At 40.7% G+C, this 23,621-nt stretch overlaps 1 protein-coding gene and 1 pseudogene across 1 annotated transcript in view; one reads left to right on the forward strand and one right to left on the reverse strand.

Moving 5' to 3' along the window:
* Positions 1-3,511, forward strand: part of LOC105000971 — a 4,498-nt pseudogene extending 987 nt beyond the window's left edge.
* The window catches only part of SLC24A2 (solute carrier family 24 (sodium/potassium/calcium exchanger), member 2), a 284,020-nt gene that overhangs the window by 260,039 nt on the left and 360 nt on the right, over positions 1-23,621 (reverse strand). Inside the window, exon 2 of the mRNA XM_010857076.1 lies at positions 20,831-21,915. Coding sequence (XP_010855378.1) covers positions 20,831-21,760 — 930 coding nt within the window. The 5' untranslated portion in view covers positions 21,761-21,915. The remainder of the gene's footprint in view (positions 1-20,830; positions 21,916-23,621) is intronic.

Here is a 23,621-nt window from a genome sequence, read left to right on the forward strand (position 1 = left end):
TTCATGGGAAATAGATGGGGAAACAGTGTCAGACTTTATTTTTCTGGGCTCCAAAATCACTGCAGATGGTGATTGCAGCCATGAAATTAAAAGACGCTTACTCCTTGGAAGGAAAATTATGACCAGCCTAGATAGCATATTCAAAAGCAGAGACATTACTTTGCCAACAAAGGTCCGTCTAGTTAAGGCTATGGTTTTTCCAGTGGTCATGTATGGATGTGAGAGTTGGACTGTGAAGAAAGCTGAGTGCCAAAGAATTGATGCTTTTGAACTATAGTATTGGTGAAGACTCTTGAGAGTCCCTTGGACTGCAAGGAGATCCAACCAGTCCATTCTAAAGGAGATCAGTCCTGGGTGTTCTTTGGAAGGAATGATGCTAAAGCTGAAACTCCAGTACTATGGCCACCTCATGTGAAGAGTTGACTCATTGGAAAAGACTCTGATGCTGGGAGGGATGGGGGCCAGAGGAGAAGGGGACAACAGAGGATGAGATGGCTGGATGGCATCACTGACTCAATGGACGTGAGTTTGAGTGAACTCTGGGAGTTGGTGATGGACAGGGAGGACTGGTGTGCTGCAGTTCATGGGGCTGCAAAGAGTCGGACATGATTGAGCGACTGAACTGAATATGCAAATGGTGTTCCTTATATGCACTCAGAATTCCTTAAACTGAAAAGCCTGGTGGCTGTAGTTTGCCTTGAGGGAAGCTGTGTAGTCCAAAAGGTACATAGGCCAGTAAAATTCTCTCCAAAGCTTTGTTCATTGTATCTGGTAGAATTTTGGTCCCAAGTAGTAGACACTTGCCTCACTTCTAATATGACATTTCCTGTATAGTCCAGTGGTATCTATCCCCGGTTTGAACTCACTTTGATCCCTCCTTAATGCCTTCCTATTTAATCATATTGTGATTGAACAGTTTTGTTTCCGCAGCTTTTACTGCATCATTCCTTAGTTCTTATTTCTAAGATCATAAAGGTTTTTGAACCAAAAAAAAAACAGGAAGAATTAGTTTATAGAGCATAAAAGAAAATAACCTATGACCTGCCCATGGAGCTAAGTCTAGCCTTTTGCCTGAAGTGAGTTGGTAAAGAAGACAGACCCAGGGAGGGCCTATCAACCCCAGACCCCGTCACCCTTTGCTCATCCCCATGAACATGACACAAGCTTTCCTCTGGAAGAGGGAAGGAAAGAACAACCATCAGCAACCTGTCGGCAGAGTCAGAAGGCTGTACTGGACTTGCAATTGGGACTATTTCATGTGAAATTCTGACCTTCTCTAGTTTGTTCCCCATCAGTCTTCAATGAAAAACAAATAAACCTAAGATTTAGAATATAGCATTATTTGGAAAATCAACTGTCCTTGCTAAAAAGGAACAAGAGAGTATGGTTTCCTTCTGTGGTCTTTGGGACCGAAATTTCCTATGGGAGTAGCACACATCTTGATTCAATGGAGTTGGATTATGGGCCTGAGGGCCCAAGGGGAGGGGAGACCCCTGCCAGGTTTGGTTTGTTTTCAGTAGGGAAGCTGATTCCTCTTAAAGAGCACCACGTCCAATACCTCAAGACAGTTATTTTACACCTTACCAATCATTGGGGTTCACTGATAATTCCTGCTGATAAGGCAAGCTGCAACTAGAATACATCCTCTAGTTCTACTGCAGTATAATCATCTCTTCACCTTGCCTCATTAGCTTACCCCATCCTGCAATGCACCTTTCCTCGGAGGCTCCTGGGAGAGACTGTAAAAAGTGCTTGCTCAGCTATTTTGTGTCAAGATAGCGATCAATATGCAGCGTACTGATTTATGTTGAGACTCGCATCTTGTCGAGCAAAGGGAAATCAAGAACAATGAGCTTACTTGGAGGTCCTACAGTTTATCAAGAAAATCAAACAAAAGACAACCATAAACAGGCACCTAGACCTGGAATATAAAGCATAAACTTCCACTTAGCTTCTGAGTCTTTCTTACTATGCCTGCCATATGGTAGCAAGTTGGCATAACTTAAATATCAGAGGACCTTGTTTTGAAATTCCACAACCATATCTGGTTTCTCGGTATAGGTGTCCAACATGCCAACAGATGGTGCCCGGCATTTTACCCATTAAACTCTATGATCTCCATAACCATTTAATAATGAGATTGGACCAGATAAGATCAGAGAGCAGATTTTCATTCTGCACAGAGATTCTGCCAGCTTTTCAACTGCAAAGTGAATTTATGGAGTAAAAGCCTCTGAAATTATCCCATAAAAACAGAGCTATAAGCAATATTCTGCAGTCAGTTTTCGAGAATAAAGTGTTTGGAAGAAAAAAAAAGGCAGCAATGCAGCCATATGGACACTCTCGCTTGAAAGATGAAAAATTGAGAATGTAGCAACAGATCACTTAAAATAATTGGTAACCATCCTTTAAAGTGAAAAATGCTTTGGTTGCCCTTGGTTTGCCATCAATAATTCATTCAGTAATTGTTTACTGAGCATCTATTATTCTGAGCACAGAAGTACACTTCTGTGTAATAAGGATTCGAGTGTGAACAAAATAAATTCCTGTCCTGATAAAGCTTCTGTTTCACTGACTTCTATATTTCTACCATAAACCATGTACTGGCATAGCTTGGGCCCCTGAGGGAGGGAGAAAGTCACCCTTTAGGCCACTGACTGCAGATAAATGCCCTTCTGTATCCTGTAGTTAAAAAAAAAAAAAAAAGTGGTCTTTTAAAAATAAGATGGGCTAATGTTAATCACTCTGCTTCTTGGCTTCCCAAGCAGGACAGATTTTTGTAAGTTAGTCTGATTCACGCAACTTCATTTTGTTGAATGTCTGTATGATCGACAGATGATTTTTATTACTCATCAGAGCACTTTCCAATCAAATTTTGGAACTCTGTTGCTTCCGATTTTACTGAGAAAACTGAAACAAAAGATGAACGTCCACAAATCTCTCCAACATACTCACTCATTACCTGCAGCTGTGCCATTACCTGGCTTCCCCGCTTACTAAGTCAACCCTCCCATTTGTACCCTGAATCTCCTATTCCTTTCCCACTTAGGGGCATGGCCACAACAATCTTCCCCTTTTTGCATCTTCCGATCTCCCCGCTTTGCTATGTCATTGCTGCTGCTGCTGCTAAGTTGTTTCAGTCGTGTCCAACTCTGTGCAACCCCATAGACAGCAGCCCACCAGGCTCCCCCATCCCTGGGATTCTCAAGGCAAGAACACTGGAGTGGGTTGCCATTTCCTTCTCCAATGCATGAAAGTGAAAAGTGAAAGGGAAGTCGCTCAGTCATGTCTGACTCTTAGCGACCCCATGGACTGCGGTGTACCAGGCTCCTCTGTCCATGGGATTTTCCAGGCAAGAGTACTGGAGTGGGGTGCCATTGCCTTCTCCGGTTATGTCATTGCTACAACCACACAAATGTGCTGTTCTTTCTTCCACTTAAGACAATTTTTAAACCAAAATTTTCTCCTGGCTTGCACCCATTTATTTGTTTCCCTTTACAGGTATCTCTAATTCCTACTTGCTCATTCCTTGAATCCACTTTACCCTGGTTTTCGCCCAGCTCACTCCACCAAAACTGGTCTTGTCAAATAACCAGTGACCTCCTCAAGGCTAAATCTGATGTTCAGTTCTCTGTCTTCACCCTACTGGGTCACCAATTGATGTAATCACTTCCTTTCCTTTGAAATGCATTCTTCACCTGGCGTCCCCATTCTCCAGGTTTTCTTCTTTCCTCCCTGGCTGCCACTTCTCAGGCTCCTTTGCTGGCTCCTACTCCTTTTTCTCCCATTTCAATGCTGCAAACACCAAGACTCAAGTCTTCAACCTCTTCTCCTTATCTACATTCACTCCCAGGTGATTTTCTTCAGTCCCATGGCTTTACACACTATCTAGAGTCTTATGATTTCCGAACGTGCACTTCTAATCTGAATTTCCGACTCATCTCTAACTGCCTACTCAACATACCATTTAGTGTTTAACTTAACCATTTAAACCACAGACTTAAATCCAAAATTTAACTCCTATCTTCCACTTGAAACCTGCTCCTTTGAAGTCTTTCCATCTCAATAAATGGCAGTTCCATTCATCCAGTTACTTAGGCCAAAACTTTTGGTATCACCTTTGATTTCTCTCTCTCTCTTTTTATCATACCCTGCATCTAATCCATCAGCAAATGCTGTTAGCTCTACCCTCAAGAGAGATCCAGAATATGATGACTTTTCAGTGCCTCTGTTGTGGCCACACTGGCCAGGCTGCCATCATCATCAACCTGAGTCATGTCACCAGTTACATAAATATGTAGGACATCCCTCTCCTACCCTACAACCTGTCATGAAAGCTTTAAAGGCTCTAGCACAAGGCTCACTGAACACGACTCAGACTCTCTCAATGTTTCTGTAGGTATTATCCTCATTATAACACTTTCACATCCATAGCTGTCATGAAAAGGTAAAGCACTCTGTTTTGGATTTGCAGTTACTCCCAGTGGATATATTTCTGTATGGTTTTGTAGTTCTTCTGATTCTTGTTGCCACTGAACATCATACTGATGTGATCTACAGAGCAGCATGTGTATGTATGTGTGTGTGTGCCTGCTCAGTCATGTCTGACTCTTTGTGACCCCGTGGGCTGTAGCCCCACCAAGCTCCTCTGTCCATGGAATTCTCCAGGCAAGAATACTGGAGTGGGTTGCCATTTCCTTCTCCAGGGGATCTTTCCGACTCAGGGATGGAACTTGCACCTCTTGTATCTTCTGCATTGTCAGGCGGATTCTTCACCATTGAACCACCTGGGAAGTCCCACGAGGCAACATATGCCTTTTATACGTGTACTGCCTGGAGCCACATGGCTGAGGAGGAAGAGAGGCCATGAGTCCTGGGAGGCCCTGTATCTGCCTACACAGAGGAGATGGCACCTTTCTCTTTGCACAAACATGTCTTCTGCTCATCAAGTCCTGCACCTATAGAGCTGTACACTTGAGGGGTGTGTGTGCTTTTCTAATAGGTCTGCTCAGAGCAGGGAACCTTTTTTAACCTGCTTAGAAACACTGAATAGGCCAGTAGCAGACTTGGCTATCTGGTTTCCCTGGTGGTGGTAGGGGTAAAAAATCTTCCTGTCAATGCAGGTCGACATAACAGACGCGGGTTCAATCCCTGGGTTGGGAAGATCCCCTGGAGGAAGAAATGGCAACCCAGTACAGTATTCTTGCCTGGAGAATCTGATGGACAGAGGAACCTGGCAGGCTACAGTCTGTGGGGTTGCAAAGAGTTGGACACGACTGAAGCGACTTGGCATAGCACAGACTTGGCAGTCACTGTGCACACAGGAGTCTAACCCAACTCAGAACCCTGTCCAGCCCCTGCCCAAACAATTCACATTTGCTGCTTCTAAATTCTTTATGGCTGGAAAATCAGGCAACTTAATTTATTTGAATTTTGTATATGATAAAATAAACAGACTCTTATAAAGAGTCTCAAGAAGCTGTTTTATGATTAAGCTGATTTATGATTAGAACATCAATCTTCTGGTATCTCAAAAGTATTTGAGTTGCTCAAAATTGGTATCTGGTTGCTCAAAAGTCCTTTTGACTTTGGATCTTGGCTCTGTTATGGACATCTAGATACTGAACTTCCAGATAAGTGGAAGTTTATGGGACTGCAATTATATACAAATATAGATTGTCAGAAAGTGCTTTATTGATCTCTCAAGCTGACTTCATGAACAGTTTTTCAGGATGTTCACATTCAAGCAATTCCTTCTCTAAAGACAATTTATTTGAACCCTACACTAAAAATGTGCTTGAAATCACTCTAATCCTATTTTTTAATATTCTCACTCAGCACTTGCCACTGTCTCTTCATGTCTGTGGTTTCATTCAAACGTGAGCTCAGATATCCCCTCATTAATTATCACACTATCCTATGAGACAACAGAAAAGCCATCTGCTCTCATTTTTTGATGTAGAAAATTGGGGACAGATAAACACATATAACTCATGAAATGTCAGAGCATTTAATGAGGTTGTAGGAACATAAACATATTTAAAAAGAGGTGTATAAAAACTAAAATTTAACAATGACCATCCAATGAGTCAGAAAGATACTCAGACAAACATTTTTTAACTGCTGGGTCAGGTTAAGGTTAAAGAGAGAAAAGAGGTGTTCACAGAACACAAAATACTTAATATTATTTTTTTTTCAGGTAGCTTAAAAAAAACCTCTTTAAACCTCTATAACCCAACTCTGAGGACCGTAATAATTTTAATAAGAAGCTCCATGCTGATCATATCCAAAACAAGCTATTCAACTATGGGTCCATTCTGTGATTCACATTTGCAAGAATCTGAACTGAAATGGTCATATGAGACTCTGAGCAATTTTACTAAAAACAAATAACCTAAAGCATGTATTGGGGCTGCTGAGAGGAAGCAGGAAGTGCTCAGGAGAGGCACTTGGCAGAGACTCAGATCCAAGGTGATCATGGGTTGAGCATCACTGGCAATACCACTCACTTGGGGCTGGTCTCCCAGAGCCACACAGTGAAATGAGATAGAGCTGGATTAATTTTTAGCACAGTTTTTGATTATCCACCAGCAAAGCATGTGGTGCTACTTCCCAGGGCATTTCAATTCTTCTTCCTAAAGCACAACACTATCTTATCCTGTTCTATTTATTTTTCTTAAGTGTCTGTGACTTGCAGAGCATTAAGATGCCAAAACATATGTTTCCTAAGCCTGTTCTCACTTCTCACCTTTACTTAGACTTTCAAGGTCAGAGCTATTTGTGGCTATCTACTTAATTGTACTTCAAATAAAAGGCAGCAGAAAACAGCAGATTTGTGATGGCCCTTCAAAGTAAGCATCAAATGAGCAGCCTGTCACATCTGAACCTATTTAAATAAATCAGCCTCTTGTTCACAGCCCCCAAACTCCATCCACCATGCCAGCAGTCACTGTGCAGCTGAAGCAAGCTAGCAGCAAGAGGGGGGATGTTTCCTGGACCCCCTGAAAATCACTGGAGCTTTGAATCAACTGGGCATTTTTGTGCACAGCAGGATTGCATGGCCAAGTTCTGTTTACCCTCGGAGTGTGCTCATTAATTAGGTTTGTGCAATTACAATTCATGCTAGGCAATGACAAAGTAGATCATTACTAGTATTATTATTATTTACTGTATGCAGCTCCATATATTTATAAAGCTTTGTTCAAAATGGATGCAAATGCTCCCAGGACCTGGAGTGGGAAAAGTTATAGGCTTTGGGACAGAGCGGGTAGATGGGCAGGATTGGCCCCTAACCAAGATCTATAAAGCTAAGTGCCAAGGTTCAAACAACATCATGTAAGCAAAGCTCACATCTGAGAATGAAGGACTGTGATTTGACTGCTTTCCTGACAAGGCTCCTGGATAATATGTTGGGAAAGGGATTTGGTAACAAGAAACACTTGTAGACAATACAGAGAAGGATCAGCAGTACCTTTAAAAGGGTGATGTAGCAACTAGACAACGAACATCCTGGGTCCAGTGTTCAAGTAGATTCATGTTCCCAGGTTCTCTATAATCAACAAGTCCTGAACCTCAAATGACCCCTAAATCCTCCTCCAGTCCTTAGCTTCAAGGGGATCAAGCTTTTCCCAAGACTAACTTAAGGGAACAGGCAGCTTTAGGGTTGATCCAAGGTTCCAAAGCACTAAATTGATGCCGGGAGAACAATATGCAACAGCACAGAAATGGTCCCAGTCTAGAAGCTGCCCCATCTACGCAACATACTCCTTATTCCACAGAACAGAAGAAATTTACGATCACATATATGGTAAGGGACTTCCATCCAGAATATATAAAGAACTCAGACTCAGAAGTTAGGCAAATAACCCAATTTTTAAGTAAGCAAAGGATGTGGACAGACATTTCCCCAAAGAAGATATACAAGTAGCCAAGAAGTTCATAAAAAGATGTTTAACATCATCGTCCTTCAAGAAAATGCAAATCAAAATCACAATGAGATACCACTCCACACGCACTTTGTTGTTGTTGTTTAGTCGCTAAGCTGTGTCTGACTCTTTGCGACCCCATGGACTGCAGCCTACCAGGCTCCTCTATCCATGGGATTTTCCAGGCAAGAGTACTGGAGTGGATTGCCATTGCCTTCTCCTACATAAGCCACTAAGTTTTATGACTGATTTACACCCAGACTTTTTTTTTTAATCATGAACACCTCACCACCACCATTAGTAACCTTCCAACGGGTATTCAGTACCCTTTTCCTTTCTACCCTTGGTACTAAGTGAAACACCAAATATTGCATATGGGATTGGTTAGTTCCAGAGTCAAGAAGGGTAATTTGATCCAAGGCAGAAAACTCAGATGCTGGCAAACATAAGGCCCAGCCACGATCGGATGGAGATGTGACAAGCTGAGATTAAATACTGATGATGTCTATAAGAAAAGAGTAAATACATTTACAGGGCAGTGACAGGAAGGCTTGAGAGAATTTCGTAGTTGAGTGAGGTTCGGTTTCATAACAGGGAAACTGCTTCTCTCTTAATCCTCTGCAAGAACAGAGGGAAAGCAGGTTCAAGTCCGAACACTGAGGATTTGACTATTAGTTAGGGATTAGTTGGAGAATTGCTCCTTCATCTGGCTGCTTGTGAGGCAGAGAGAAGAGGGCCTAGGGGCTGAGGCAAGGTCCCAAAACGACAGGACTCAGGGAGAACAGGCTAACAGCAAATGGGAGGGACTCAGAGGAAAAGAGACCAGGAGTAGAATATACGTGGCTGGGTGGGACCGTATTCTGTTAATCACTTTTCCTGTGCAATTGCATCAAAATTCATAGCTTCCCTCTGAGGGAAAGCCTACTATTTTTCTTATAGATAAACAAACATAAGCCCAGACAGGTTCAGTAACTTGCTCAAGATCACACAGCAAGGAGGGTCACACTCCCAGTCTTAAATAATAATTCTATTGTGTTAACCCTTAATTGTCATCCTCCCTTTCAGGAAACAAAGTCTCAGATTCCTGGAACACATGCACCAATGCTCAGCGCCCACCACACACCTGTAATAACAAAAGTGGTTCACCATCTTTTTCATTGCTATCAGGTGTCAGGGAAAAATGAAACTGACCCAGCCTACGAGTGGTTAGGTCAACAGATGACAGTTTAAGTGGGAGGAATCAGGCTGCTGAAGGGGAAACCTGTATTTCTACTTGTAACCAGCCTACCTAGCTCAAAGTCCGTCAAGCAGTAAAAGAGAAAGTTATTTACGTAGCACCAGCAACTTTCGATCCTTTCTAAGAACATCCTATGGACGGGTAAAGAAGCCCACATTACCCCTTCAAAGGGTTAATCTCCTTTAATTGGCCTTCTTATTTGGAAAAGGACTCTGAAGGTGATAAGTTCAGGGCTTCATGACCTGACCACCTCTTTGGTAGGTCAGTCCATAAGTACAGACGTATACTTGTTTCTTTCCCATTAACGAAGATGCTCAGAGTATCAGAGCTCATGGGGACCGTGGAGCTAAGGCAGCCCCTTCATTTTCATAGGAGATGCTTGGGGCAAAGCTCCTGGACCAAGGTTAGACAGCCAGTGTTTGGGGATGAAGGGGACACCATCTCCCCAGGCTTGCTTCCTGTCAATGCAAGATTCTGAGTGCATCCTTTAAAGCTGTAAACATGGCATTAATATAGTCTGGTGCCAAGAACTTTTCCAGACCCATCAGCTTTTACCAGGACACGAACTGTGCCTGCATCATTTGGTTTACAAATCCAATCCTTCATAAAACGGTAACCAACCTAATTGAAATGCAGCTTCGGCCATCTTGTCAAGTTCTGCTTCTCTCTGATTTCATGCCTGTTTCATCCACATTTCTTTTCCACCTGATGACAAGCTCATCGGGAACCAAGGATGAGCTGAGGCTCAGGGAGCAAGCACATCAAGCTTTGATCTGCACCTTCCTTACCCTGCAATCAGTCAGTGTCAGAGCCAGAGTGGGTGAGGAGCAAAGACACCTCCAGCATAAAGGGCTACCTTTGTGGAATTAAGAAAAGGTACCCTTTCCTCTGGGAAGCCACAGTCCCACACCACAGCAGGCAGCTTGTCCAGTAGAGTGATGTCTGGATTTCTGTCCCTATTCGCCCCCTTGATCAGAGAGATATCCTTACAGGGCAGCCCCACTAAGAAAAAGGAGGAAATAGGAATTTCTTAACATGGTATTTTTAAAAACTTACGTCACAACCCATTGGTGAGTCATGCAACTATTTTAGGGTTGAAACTAGTATTTGCAGTAGAACAGAAAATATAATATATATATATATAACTGCCTCCCACTTAGGTTTTATTTTCATATGTATATGTAAACATATACATATGTACGTGTATGTGCATGGGTGTGTGTATATACTGAGTCAAGATGTAAAATATGTTTCTTAGTGGGGGTTGTGGTAAAAAATATTTGAAAGTCACTGACTAACAGAGCAGCTTCCTTGGTGGCTCAGATGGTAAAGAACCTGCCTGCAATGCAGAAGACCCGGGTTCAATCCATGGGTCAGGAAGATCCCCTGGAGAAGGGAATGGCAACCCACTTCAGTATTCTTGCCTGGAGAATTCCATGGACAGAGGAGCCTGGCAGGCTACAGTCCATGGGGTCACAAAGAGTCGGACATGACTGAAGTGACTTAGTGCGCGCGCACACACACACACACAATATGAAATGTGCATCTAATTTGGAGATTTGTTTTGTCTTCATTCCCAACTGCCCAGAGGGAAGCTCTAAGAGAACCAGCATGCATTTACGAGTCAGACAGGTGTGCGTGCTCAGTCGTGTTAAATGCAGTTTAACACCTCTAAATTTGGACCTTAGGCAGTCATTTATGTTTTCTGGTCCTCAGGTTCCTGCTGTGCAGATGGAGATGGTATCTGTTTCAGAATATTGATGTGGTAAGGACATAGTATCTTTCAGCGCATGTCCAGTTTTCAGATCTCTCTCTTTCGACTGTGGGGAGATCAGGAGAGACCAGTGACCCAGGGACACACATGCAACTGCCACCAAGGGTTTCCACTGCCAGGAGCCGCAAAGGTGAGGAGGTGTAGAGTCCTGCAGGGAACTTTAAACAGTTTTCTCCCATGCAAGTTGTTCTCCTGTCTGCCTGGGAGAACAGCCTCCCACAGTAATGCTTAAGCAAAAATGACTGTTTAGCCAAGTCAATTAAATGATTTGAGTGAAAATACTACAAGGAAGCCGGGTTAGGAAAAGACTTTGGTGCTATGGGCATGGTGAGAATCTGTTTTAGGTAAACGTGTTAGATTGTCACTTTGGCAAGGTTAGAGTATTTCGCATTGTAATGATGAGAGCCTCTGAGGACAGAAATGACAGGCTAAAGTAATCTTTTAGGTGATATGGGTCAAATCTCTCATTTTCCAGATTTGGAGATAGGGTCCGAGGAGGTACAGGATCCACTGAGGTCACATGGCCAGGGCTACACCCCAGTCCCTGGGAACATCATTTCTTAACTCCTGGGTCACAAGGCCTCCCTCTTCAGAATAATTCATCCTTTAAAACAAAAACTGCAGCAACTTCCTGCCTTGATTTAGGTGTGGAAATGTGGGGAAATGCCGCTAAAGTTAGTGATTCTCAGCATATGTTTGTAAGAGATCTTTGAGTCATCACAGCAAACTTTAAAAGTGATGCAAAAGACACATAGGAAATTGGGCAATAAAGTGAAAATTTTAATTATCAAAAAACATATTTTCAACCTCCCGATTAATCAAAGAAATGCATAAAACAATGAAATGTTGTTTTACCTATGAAACTGGTGAACATTAAGAATGGTAATAGTTAACACTACCAAAGATGTAGCAACCAAGCAGAAACTTTAAAAAGCTCAGAAACTTTGTCTCAGAATTTCTGCTTCTCCAAAATAAAAAATACATGTATAAGGCTGTTGGCTGTAGTATCTTTTATAGTAGTGAAATATAATATAAAAATAACTATTTTATGATAATGCTAACCAGTGAACAATGTTTCTGAAAAATATTTAATGATATGAGGAAATGCTCACAATAAGCCAAGTTAAAAAATACTAAAATGGTATATAGTCAATGTAAGTTTAAAGTTGTACATATCCAATATCATTTCAACTTATTTAGGTATATATGTGTGTATGTGCATGTGTGAGAGTATGTGTGTGTGTGTGAGAAAAATCTGGATGAATAAATGCAAAAATGTGCATAGTTATTTCTGGATGGTAAAATGGAGAGATTAGAGGCTATTTAAAATTTTCTTTTTTGTATATTGATGTGTTTTTATAATCCTATATGATGAATACATTAAGTATCTGACAAAAATATTATTTAAAAAACAAATCTACAACTTAGACTTCTACAAATCTACAATTTCTGTTAGAATTGCCTTTTAGATTTGACTCAAAATTTGCCATTGGTAGGATCTTTTGTAGATATGGAGTTTTACTATATACACTGTCAGATTACATTAAACATTCTGAAAGTATACGATTAAATTACATATTAGCATCCCTTGCTATATGCACTATCATTTGACAAATCCAAAGCCTAAAACATAATTCTGGTAATATGATGGATGAAACATTCAGAGAAATCATTTTCAGTATATACACCTCAAATTATACTAGGTGTATATATATTATATGTATCTAATGAATTATATATTAATACATAACATAGGTTAGATATTATATTTTATGTATTTTTAAATTCCCCATCTATATTAGGTGAGGAAGCAGTATTTGCTGTTCCCCAGTGGCCAGAGACATGGATTGTAGAAGCTATGAACACGAGGCCTGATAGGGAGTAGGGGACCTCCTCCATCCACTCCCAATGGGAGACCTCCACTCCCAATGAACTAGAAACCCTGAAGGGTTGACACTCTTAGTGGGTGAATGAGGGGGAAAAAAATCTGCCTACCAAAGGGACATAGTAGAATATGCCTATTTTGGATTTGGTTTTGAGTGCTACTGAAGAAAGAAAAAAATAGTCTTCTTTAAGAATTTCCAACCATGGGCTCATTCCTGGATTTGGAGTCTGAATTCATACTACCTAGGTAAAAAAAGTTAAACATTCAGGTTAGAATGATTCCGGGTTGGTTGAGTTCCCAGGCACTTGACAGAGAAGCAAACGAGTCCTCTCTCTGGGGATACACTTAGAACCCAGATTTCAGTGTCGCTCCACAGGTCAAGTCCAAAGAATACAAGTTCAAAGTTTTAAAAGAAATCATTAAATATAAAAAGAAACAACCCCACATGAAACATAAAACAACACAACTAGACCTGCAAGCATACTAACACTAGAAATACCAATTATGAATTAAAATATAAGTATATTTAGAAAACTAAAGTTCAGTTCAGTTCAGTCGCTCAGTCCTGTCCGACTCTTTGCGACCCCATGAATCGCAGCACGCCAGGTCTCCCTGTCCATCACCAATTCAAAGAGGGCATTAAATAATAAAGAAAGAAGAAACAATGAAAATCAACATGATGGTGGTGAAACTGAGCCACAAAAACCTTCTAGAAAGGAAAAATGTAATAATAACAATTAGAAATGAAACAGATGCAGGTTAGATAAAATTGAAGAGAAAATCAGAAAGTAGAATGCAGATGTAAAAAACTGATAAGAAAGAAGAACACACAAAAAGATGAATGGTTTAAAGACATGGAGGAAGGCTGAGATGATACAATGTATATCCAAGCAGAATTCTAAATGAGATAGAGGCCAAATTGGTGGGAGGCACTAAATCCTCAAATTCAGGAAGTCCAATGAATCACAATGGAGATAAATAAGTGAGAAAATCACACCTGCCAGAGCATCAAGAATATGCTGAACACCAAAAACAAAGAGAAGAACCTTATAAAGTAGTCAAAAAGAACAAACTTCTTACAAAGGAGAGACATTCACACCAGCAGCAGTCTTTTCAATGGCAAAAATGGAAGTCAGAGGCAGTGAAATTATTATTGCTATTTCAAAGTGTAATGGGAAAATAACTTTCTACCCACCAAAGCTATCCTTCAAGAACAAAAGTGTAAAACAGATCTGTGAGCAAATAAAAATTTAGCAGATACTATTAACAGATTCTTGCCAAAGGACCTTAAAAAGACAGTAAGTCAGTACAGGAAAAAACCATAGAGAAAAGTACAATGAAAAAAGAAGGGACAATAAAAACTAGTAAAAATGTAGATATATCTAAAAACATTGATGGCATAATGTCTAATTTGAAGGATTAAAAATGTGAAGGTTATACTTCAATAAAACTGTTATGAAACACCAAGGTACAACTTTGATTGTAGACTTCAAATTATTTACAATGGGGGAGAGTTGACTGAGGGCCTCCCTTGTAGCTCAGTCGGTAAAGGATCTGCCTGCAGTGCAGGAGACCTGGGTTTGATCCCTGGGTTGGGAAGATCCCCTGGAGAAGGAAATGGCAACCCACTCCAGTATCCTTGTCTGGAAAATCTCATGGACAGAGGAGCCTGGTGGGCTGCAGTCCATGGGGTCGCAAAGAGTCAGACACGACTGAGCAACTAACACTAACTAAGGCCCTCAGGATGTTTAGCAGGAGTGTAAAGATACTAGCTTTATACTCTGTTGAGTTAAATATATTCATTAAAAAATTAAGGGTAAACACTAAAAGAAAAGAAATAGGATGTATAAATTCCAAACTACTAATGGGAAAAACAGACTTAGAAAAAAAATCCACCCCCACAAAAAGGAGAAAAAATGATGAAAAGAAACAGATCAAAACAAATAGAAAGTACAGAATAGCATGATAGGAAAGAATTGAAATGTAATAGTAATCACAATCAACGTAAGTAAACTAAATATTCCAGCTGAAAGATAATGATTGCCAAACTGAATTAAACAAAATGCTGCTATATGCTGTTACTAGAGACTTTTCTAAAAAGATGTTCTTGTCGCCTCACAGAGTGACTTAATCTAATTCCTTGTTAAAGTTAAAATACAAATTATCTGGTTCTACCAAAAAAAAAAAGAAAAGAAAAAATGAATGAGATGGGGAAAAGGAGAAAGGAAGAAAGTAGGAAGGGAAGCGGTGGTAACTCCTAGCTCTCAACGTTGTCAGGATTCACAAAGTGAATTTTTTGCTGGAGAAACCAGGGTAGCAAGGGGAACAGATATGTGCAACCTGACCTTTGTGAATAAAAATCCACTGGGCTTTCTGAGTCTCTCAAAGTGCCTCCTTCACTCTCTGAATCATATGCAGTAACTGAAGGGTTTGCTTTAACATAAGTAGAGGGAAACAAAACAAGGAAAATAGCACCATGCTGTATTCCTAGATCAACAAACAGACTTGGATACTGTGATTTATAAGAAATATATATTTGGTCATTAAGATGACCAAAATACATTTCTCATACATATTTGGGCTTTGTTCATAGTTCCCAGTTCATGGTTCCCAAAACCCCTGGAATTTCCTAAGTGTGGAGAGTGACACAGGTGTCTTTCATTATGTTAATAAGGCAACTTTTAGAAAGCACCTAAGGATTGGGGCTGGTGACTAATGGAGCCAACTGGATGATTAAAAGTTGGAATTTTCAGTCCCACTCCCTTCCAGCAAGGACAGATGAGTTGTAGAGATAGACTGCACTTCCCACCTACTGGTGTGAGGTGTTAGTCACTTAGTTGTGTCTGACTCTTTGCGGCCCCATGGACTGTAGCCCACCAGGCTCCTCTGTCCATGGAATTCACTAGACAAGAATACTGGAGTGGGTTGCCATTCCCTTCTCCAAGGGATCTTCCTGACCCAGGGACTGGACCTGGGTCTCCTGCATTGCAGGCAGATACTTTACCGCTGAGCCAGCAGGGAAGCCCAAGAAGGGCTGGAGGGCAAATCAATTGCCAATTGATGATTTGATCAACTATGCCCATATAATGCAGTCTCCATGGGTGCGTATGTGCTATATCGCTCCAGTAGTGTTCGACTCTTTGCAACCCTATGGACTGTAGCCCACCTCTGTCCATGGGGTTCTCTAGGCAAAAATACTGAAGTGAGTTGCCATGACCTCCTCCAGGGGATCTTCCTGATCCAATGCCAGAGTTCAGAGAGCTTTGGGAGTTGGTGAACACCTGGAGATGCTGGGAGAGTGGCGCCTGGAGAAGGTTCCCTACCTTCCCCATGCCTCAGCTGGCTGTCCCTGAGTCGTACCCTTTTACAATAAACCAGTGATCTAATAATGAAATGTTTCTCTTAGTTTTGTGAGATCCTCTAGCAAATTCATTGACCCTGAGGAGGGGGTCACTGGAACCTCTGACTTATAGTCAGTCAGAAGCACAGGTAACAAACTGGACTGGTGACTTGCTTCTGAAGTGGGGGTGGAGAGGGCAGTCTTATAGGAATGAACCCTTAACCTGAGGAAAACTGATGCTATCTCTGGGCAGACAGTGTCAGAATTGAGTTAAATTCTTGGCCACCCTGCTGGTGTCTGAGAATTCCTTGGTATTATGTGGGAAGCAGCCCCACCCCCACACATTTGAATTGGGTCCAGGCCAGGAACTCAAAAGAACACTGCAATCACAGGTTTCTAGACGGTTAAGAAGTTTAGTGCCTAGGTTTTCTTTCTTTTGAGGACAGAGAGTTTCCAAGTCTATCAAGTAATACTTGCTTATTACAAGGACGAGCTTACCTTGCCTTCTTTGAAATCTGTACATTAATTTTATTAATTTATTTGCTGGGTATGGAGGGTGGACAAAGGTTGAATTTATAATATGTTCTTTGCCTTAGGAAAGCTTGGGACTATACATTTGCATTTATATAATTATTTATGGTTTAGTATCTTATCAGAAACATTTTACTTTATGAAGAATATTTATAACACTGTCTCAATTTCGATTTTCCCATGACCATTACAACAATTTGCACTGCAAACACTCTGCTGGCAAGCAACTTTTCAGGAACATACAAAATGAATAAAGCAAGGCACACCTACATTACTAAGAAGCCTGCCTTCAACTATCCAGCTTTAAGCATCTTTATTTAGACCATTCCCTTCATTTGAACTGGGCTGACTTGCTGTCAGATTACAGTGCCAAGTCTAAGAAGAAGTTAAATACCATGGACAGCTGCTTTCTAGGCCAGTGACAGCCTAGCACCATAGCAGATCAACGGACCTCAGCAGCCAAGCCAGGCACACAGCAAAACACACCAGATGCCCTCAAAGTCCACTGCTTCACATCCTGCAGGATTCAAATTAATTCCTAAGCAGCCATGGAGAGGTTTTTAGAAGAAGGTCCCAGTCATTCATAAATAAAAATACACTGAAAACAAAAAATCTCTGCTTAGCATAGATATATCAAAACCACAGTCAATGGCCTACTTACTGCAAGTAAAATTCTACAAAATAAACTTTCAGGACTGCAAAGGTATTTGAAGGTTTCCTTCAGGAGTTTATAATATCTTCTCTGCATATATTCACTATATATGAAATTAAGCTTATAAATATTATAATATGGCAAATATCACATGCCCCTAAGAGAGACAATGGCCTGCTTAACTCAATGATTCACTGACATGAACTATAATATTCAAGAAATATTTTGAAATACTCAAATTTGAAGTACTTTATTCCGATTCACTTTCCACTTAAGAACAAAAGATGAAAGAAAGGGAACTAACACTTACTGAACAACCCACATTTGCCAAGGACTATGTTAGCGGCTAAATATTCATTTTGTCATTTAACAATTTTTCCAACTTTATGAAGCAGGTATTATTATTTTCATTTTCCTAATTAGGAAACTGAGGCTCAGTGAGTTTATGTGACTTCTTTGAGGTTACAAGGCTTATTACACACCTGAGTTAAAACCTTTTTTCCCTGAGTCAAAGTCCAGGGTCTCTTTACCATGTCATGACACTAAATGATATGTTTTTAAAGGATGATATTATCACTAAAAGATGTAATAAAAAAGTCAAATTAAAAAGCCACACGCCAGGTGGAATAGTTAAATAAAATGGGAAACTATTATTTAACTATGAGAAAAACATTCACATTTTCTATTTTTCCATGCTCCATAGTTTGCCCCATCATCAGTAATGAAACCAAATGAAGATTTTCAACTTGTTCATGAAGCAAATAGTTTCAAAGATATTTCACTGCCTACAGCTCAGCAGAGTTGATGAGTTTCCAGGAAGAACCATGATGACCTGTATCAAAATCTCTAAATATAATCCTTCACTTTCCCATACTCCCCTGCTCTATAACTGCACATATAAAACAATGAGGTAGCCTTGCCTAAAACAGGCTTAGTATTTTGCTTCCTAAATTCTTGTACAGCATATTTCTCTCTATGAAGACTCAATCAAGGAATGTCTTTGGCTTGGCTCTGAGTGTTCTGATGATGTTAGAAGCACTGACTTAGGTAGGAAAGGGGGGTGGGGTATATAGCCAGAAATCAACTTTTTAGATCAGAGAACAACAGCGCCAAGCTCAAGGACCCATCTCTCCTTGAGACACCTTCTGTTCAGTGCTCAGAGAGCAAAATTTCCACAAGATTCTGAAATCAGACATCTGATACAAACCAGCTGCTGAAAAACTTTTTTCCAATAAAATTCAAAAGTAAAATTGGCAAGGTGAAATTTCGTAAAGGAAATCACACATCATTATGTATTGGTCCACCTAAAAATATCTGTGTTCTAGTATACCAAATAAGACATAGCAATGTTAAAAAATTCTGGCCCCATGATAATCTATGGTTCAATCTAGTTTCTGAATGCCAAAATAAATGATAATCATTAAATGAAACAACTAAAACTATTTGGTGCTCAAAGGAAAACAATACGATGAACATACTTTTGGGGTAAATCAGAAACAGGAGATATAGTCATGAATATAATCTGCTTTCTTTTTTAATTAGGTAAGTCCAGAATTCCAAAATTTTTTAGATGCACAATATTAAGCATAGCAAAAATTATGGATATAAATAACAACTTTAAGGAATGTCAGCCTAAGTTATTGACTTTTAAATTACCATAAAAATGACACGACAGTCACCTAATATAGTAGGGTAAAAATCCTGCAAGAGCTGATTTAATGAGTGACACAATTTATTAAAAACTGTCTGTAGACCATATTTTAAAAGTTATTACTAAATGCACAAAACCAGTTTCTCCCTTCTTAGCAGAATACAAAATACCCCTGCAATCTTCAATATATCATTGGACCACTCTGCAAATTCCTTTTTCATGCTTGTTGCCAATATAACCTTTAGCCGAGTTCTGTGTTTAAGTTAATTAAGTTCCACTGTGCCGTAACAAAACGAAAAGTACTGAGTTCTCAAAAAGACTTTTTATCCTTGATGTGCCCCGGATATTTATAAGGCACCAAATCATTTCCTTGCCTCTAAAAAATCTGCCTTTCCCTTGGCAACTGTTCAGCATTCTAATTGGAATAAACACATAGACTACTGATGCAAACCACTTAAACTTGCAGTCAGTTTTGAGAAGATAGCTTGAGGGATCATGTTTTGGGCTACAAAATTAGACCAGGGAGGGGGCTCCAGTGATGACCCTATCTTATGCCCTTAAGGATACAGACTAGTATCACATCTGAATATTATTTGCCATGGTTTTTTTTTTTTCTTACTACAGTTTCTACCAACCAACCATACACTGAGGGATAGGTTAGAAAAAATACATTCCAGAATATTTCTCTTTTGCATGGAATAAATAGAAATATCACTAGTAGTTTTTTGTCTGCACTTTGCTTCTGTTTCATGGCTGCCACAAAAATGATAGATGGTCATGAAACTTGAAAATAGAGGAATTACGCTAAATTAATATCATTTTTTTCTTCACTCTGGAAAAACATCTCACCCTCCACTTAACGTTTGTTTTCTGCATACATGAGAATGTCCCCAGATTCCAGAATGAAAAGTCTGCATACGTATTTTGGTTTTCTATTTAAAATCACAATCTGAGATGACATTCCAATGTTAGGATATAAATCAAAACTGCATCACTTACTTAACATAAAATTTTACTAATTTTCCCATTAGTAAACATTACTGATTATTTTTAAAAATTAACCTATATTTTTTCAGATCAATTTCTTCTAAGTTCTTTACCAATTTACTTGCTACCTATGTGATAGGATGACCACTGTTGTCTTTAAAACCCCTGCAAGTCCTACTCTAGAAAATATTTTGGGTCATGTTTAACATGGTGTGCAAAATGGGCATCGAACTACAGAGGCAGGCAGCATGGCTTGCCACTGACTCTCATGGATCCTGATCTGTGCCTGGTCGAGTGGTCTGAAGCATCACTGTGTGGATCAAGAAGCATGGCCATGACCCACTTGAACGACCAATCGTGTGAGGCTCTAGGCTGCTGACTTACAGGTCCATATTTGGTGACACAGACACACTTTCTTTGCTGAGCACCTTTAAAGAGATGGTTCATGATAACTGTCATATGTTCATTTAAATAGAAAAAGCCCTGCAATGTGCAAAGGACACACACATACTTTCCCATGAAAATAAAACTGCTCACAAAATTGCTATGCCTCCTTGCACAAAATAAGACACAAATAACTGCTGAGTCTTCTCTGGGAAGCTTATGTAACCTATATTTACAAATGTTTTACTCTGAGGCAAACAGCTTGAGAATTTAGTAGACATTCTCCAGAGTACCCCCCAATTTTTCCCACTGTGATAGTCTGGCTATCAAAGAACTGAAGAAAGTACCCTGCTATCCATTACAGCCCCCAACGCCATCCGGTTAAAAAAGTGGCAGATCTCAAAAACTAAGAATTCAGAGCTATGGCCAAGAAGAACATTAAATAAACAACCACTGCCACCAACCTTTGGTTGGGCCTCTGGCGCTGTCACCTTGACGACTTTGTTGCGATTTATCATTTGCTTCACCCATCTTTCTACTTGGACGTTGAATTTCATGAAAACCACATAGCCAAAGTAAGCTGTCAAGAGAAGTAAGCTCTCCCACCACATGATAAAGTTATCCAGGAAAAATATGATCAGCATGATTAAGTCAATGATGTAGAAGGACACATCCCGAAAGAGCGGCCACCATGTCAGGTTTAAGATTTCTCTGGAAAACAGGGCGCACATGCCAATGACAAAGAGGATATTGAACACCGCTGAGCCCACGATCGTGCCAATGCCAACATTGCTGTGAGCAATAAACACCCCTATGAGAGACGTGAAAAGTTCTGGCGCTGAGCCCCCGGCAGCCATGAAGGTGGCTCCAGCCACATCATCAGAGATGCCCAGTTTTTCGGTGATGACAGTCAACGAAGGAACAAAGAACTCATCACAGACAATGGCTAAGGCTATGAACATGTAGATCATCCCAATGACATGGAGAATGATGGCGCCTTTTCTTCGTTGCTCGAGGGAAAAGATGTCTCTGGGGTAGTCTCCTTGGGCATGATCTGTACTATTCTCAGATATGCCTTCCTGAGAAAGAGCTGGCTGTGGAGTATAATCTCGAATCTTGTCATTTAAATCTAAGAGAGTTCTTTCGTGGTAACCGTGTGCTGCCCCGGGGCCACTTGCACCCCTGGTCTCTCCTGTGCTCTGTGTCTCTGTCTCAGAAAAGGCACTGATTGAAAATGGGACAGTGCTAATGGCTACCAGGCCTATGAAAAGGCCTAGGATTCGAATCAACTTGAGTTTTTTCCTGACATTATAATGTCTCCTGCAGCCAGACGGTGACTTATCTGAATACCATTTCTCAAGGAAAGAGATGGTGGCGCTTTGGTGCAGATCCATCCTGGGTCTTCTGGTGGATGTGATGGTTCTAAATTTGTAGACTCAACCAGATGGTTCTTTCATACTTTGCTTTGCTTTACAGGTAACAGTGCTTGTGAGGCGCTTCCACAATCAGGGATTCTTAGGCTTCACGGGAAATATTTTCAACATTTATGCTTAAATAAAAATAAAAACAAGGATACGTGAATCATAAAATCATGCATTTTTTTTTAACAAAATAATTTAGCAGATATGAAAAAAATCCTATCCTATAGCCAGCCATGGGACCTTGGGTTAAATTCCTTAATTCTTCTGAACTTCAGTTTTCCCATTTCAAAAATTAGGACAATGACAGCACCTACCACCAAGGAATGCTTTGAGGATGATTTAAAAGATATGAAGCATTAAAAGTAGGATGTGACATATTAGGCACTTATTAAAATGTGTGTACAAAGGCAAACATTTGGGTAAATACATAGACTACATATTTGTGTGTGTTAAATAAAAAATGTTATAGATGTAGATGAAAATCTCTGTTTATCCCACCTTAAATCATGTAACAAATAACATCCCAGTGCTCAAAAAGGTATCACTTCCTTTAGATTTATCTACATATTTGACAACCGAACCATTGCCTTTTCTTTTGTTCCAATTATATAATTCCAGTTGCAGGCACACTTTTCGGATTTAATCTGTCACTTGGAAAGGGCTGAGTGCTGGAGGATCAGCACTCTTTTTCTGGACACTTAATACTCTCAGGCTCTTATTTTTCATGAAAACCCTCTCCTGTATATCAAATACAGATAAGAAGCCCTTTAAAAATTTAAGTTTAAAAGAATGTTCTGATGATGTGAACAAACTGTCTTCCCTAAATATCCAGATATTATTTTCAGCTAAAGCTTTAAAAAAAACAAAAAACAACCTTTAGTCATATTTAAAATACACAACTTGGTAAATCAAACAATTCCTAACAAGTAGGCTATTTCAAGAGATCAAATATGTATTTCATAAATAATATGCACGTTGCAGTAATACCTCTGTCCACAAAAATCTGCCCAAAATAGCCCCGACACTGACCCTCTAGTAGTTTAGACAGCCAAGCAGTTTTCATTCTCAGCCTCCACAGAGAAGGGTGAAATACCTAGATAGACAGTTGACATTCTAAAGATTCCTCTTTTTAATTTCTTTAAAAAACGGTTTTGATTGGGGGTGGGTTTCTTGTATCAACGATTTCATTTTAGAGGCATTCGCTGAGATCATCTCAGGTGTAAAGCAAGCTAATTAAACATGCGCCAGTTACACATTGAGATTAGCTGGAACTCAGGTTTGCAGAGGGAGCCCAAACTAACCTAGGCTGAGATGCTGTTCCTCCTGAGATAAACCTAACCCCGCACAGATTCCCGGCTGGCTGGCAGATGTCTATGCTTAGCGTGAACGATTAAGCGACTCACTGCGCTCCGGGGATTGTCACAATGCTGGGCCGGGGCAAACAGCACGGACGGACTCAACTCCCAGGGTGCGCTATCGGCTCCAGCCGGAGCCTGACTCGACCTGCAAACCCACCGCTCCGCTGCACGCGAGCAGCCTCCGCCCGCCAAGGGCACCCCCAGCTGCGCCCCAACTTTGCCTTGTGTGGTCCCAAACTTTCCCTGGTGGGTTCACAGGAAAATAAAACTAAAGGACAGACGCCTCACTAGAGAGCCGGGAGCTGGGATGCAGCGTGGGGAGGGGCTTGGCCGGCATCTCCCAGAATCGCTGGTGAGTAGCTGGGGAAGGGGAGCGTCCCTCTTAGCGCCTCCCCGACAGCAGGCCCCCCACCCCGAGCCGGAAGCAGGGCGGTTTGGGTGGGAGAAGCAGGGGGTGCTCAGAAGCCGCACCCGGG

Source organism: Bison bison, unplaced genomic scaffold (assembly GCF_000754665.1).
Source record: "Bison bison bison isolate TAMUID 2011002044 unplaced genomic scaffold, Bison_UMD1.0 scf7180017864376, whole genome shotgun sequence".
NCBI lineage: Eukaryota > Metazoa > Chordata > Mammalia > Artiodactyla > Bovidae > Bison > Bison bison.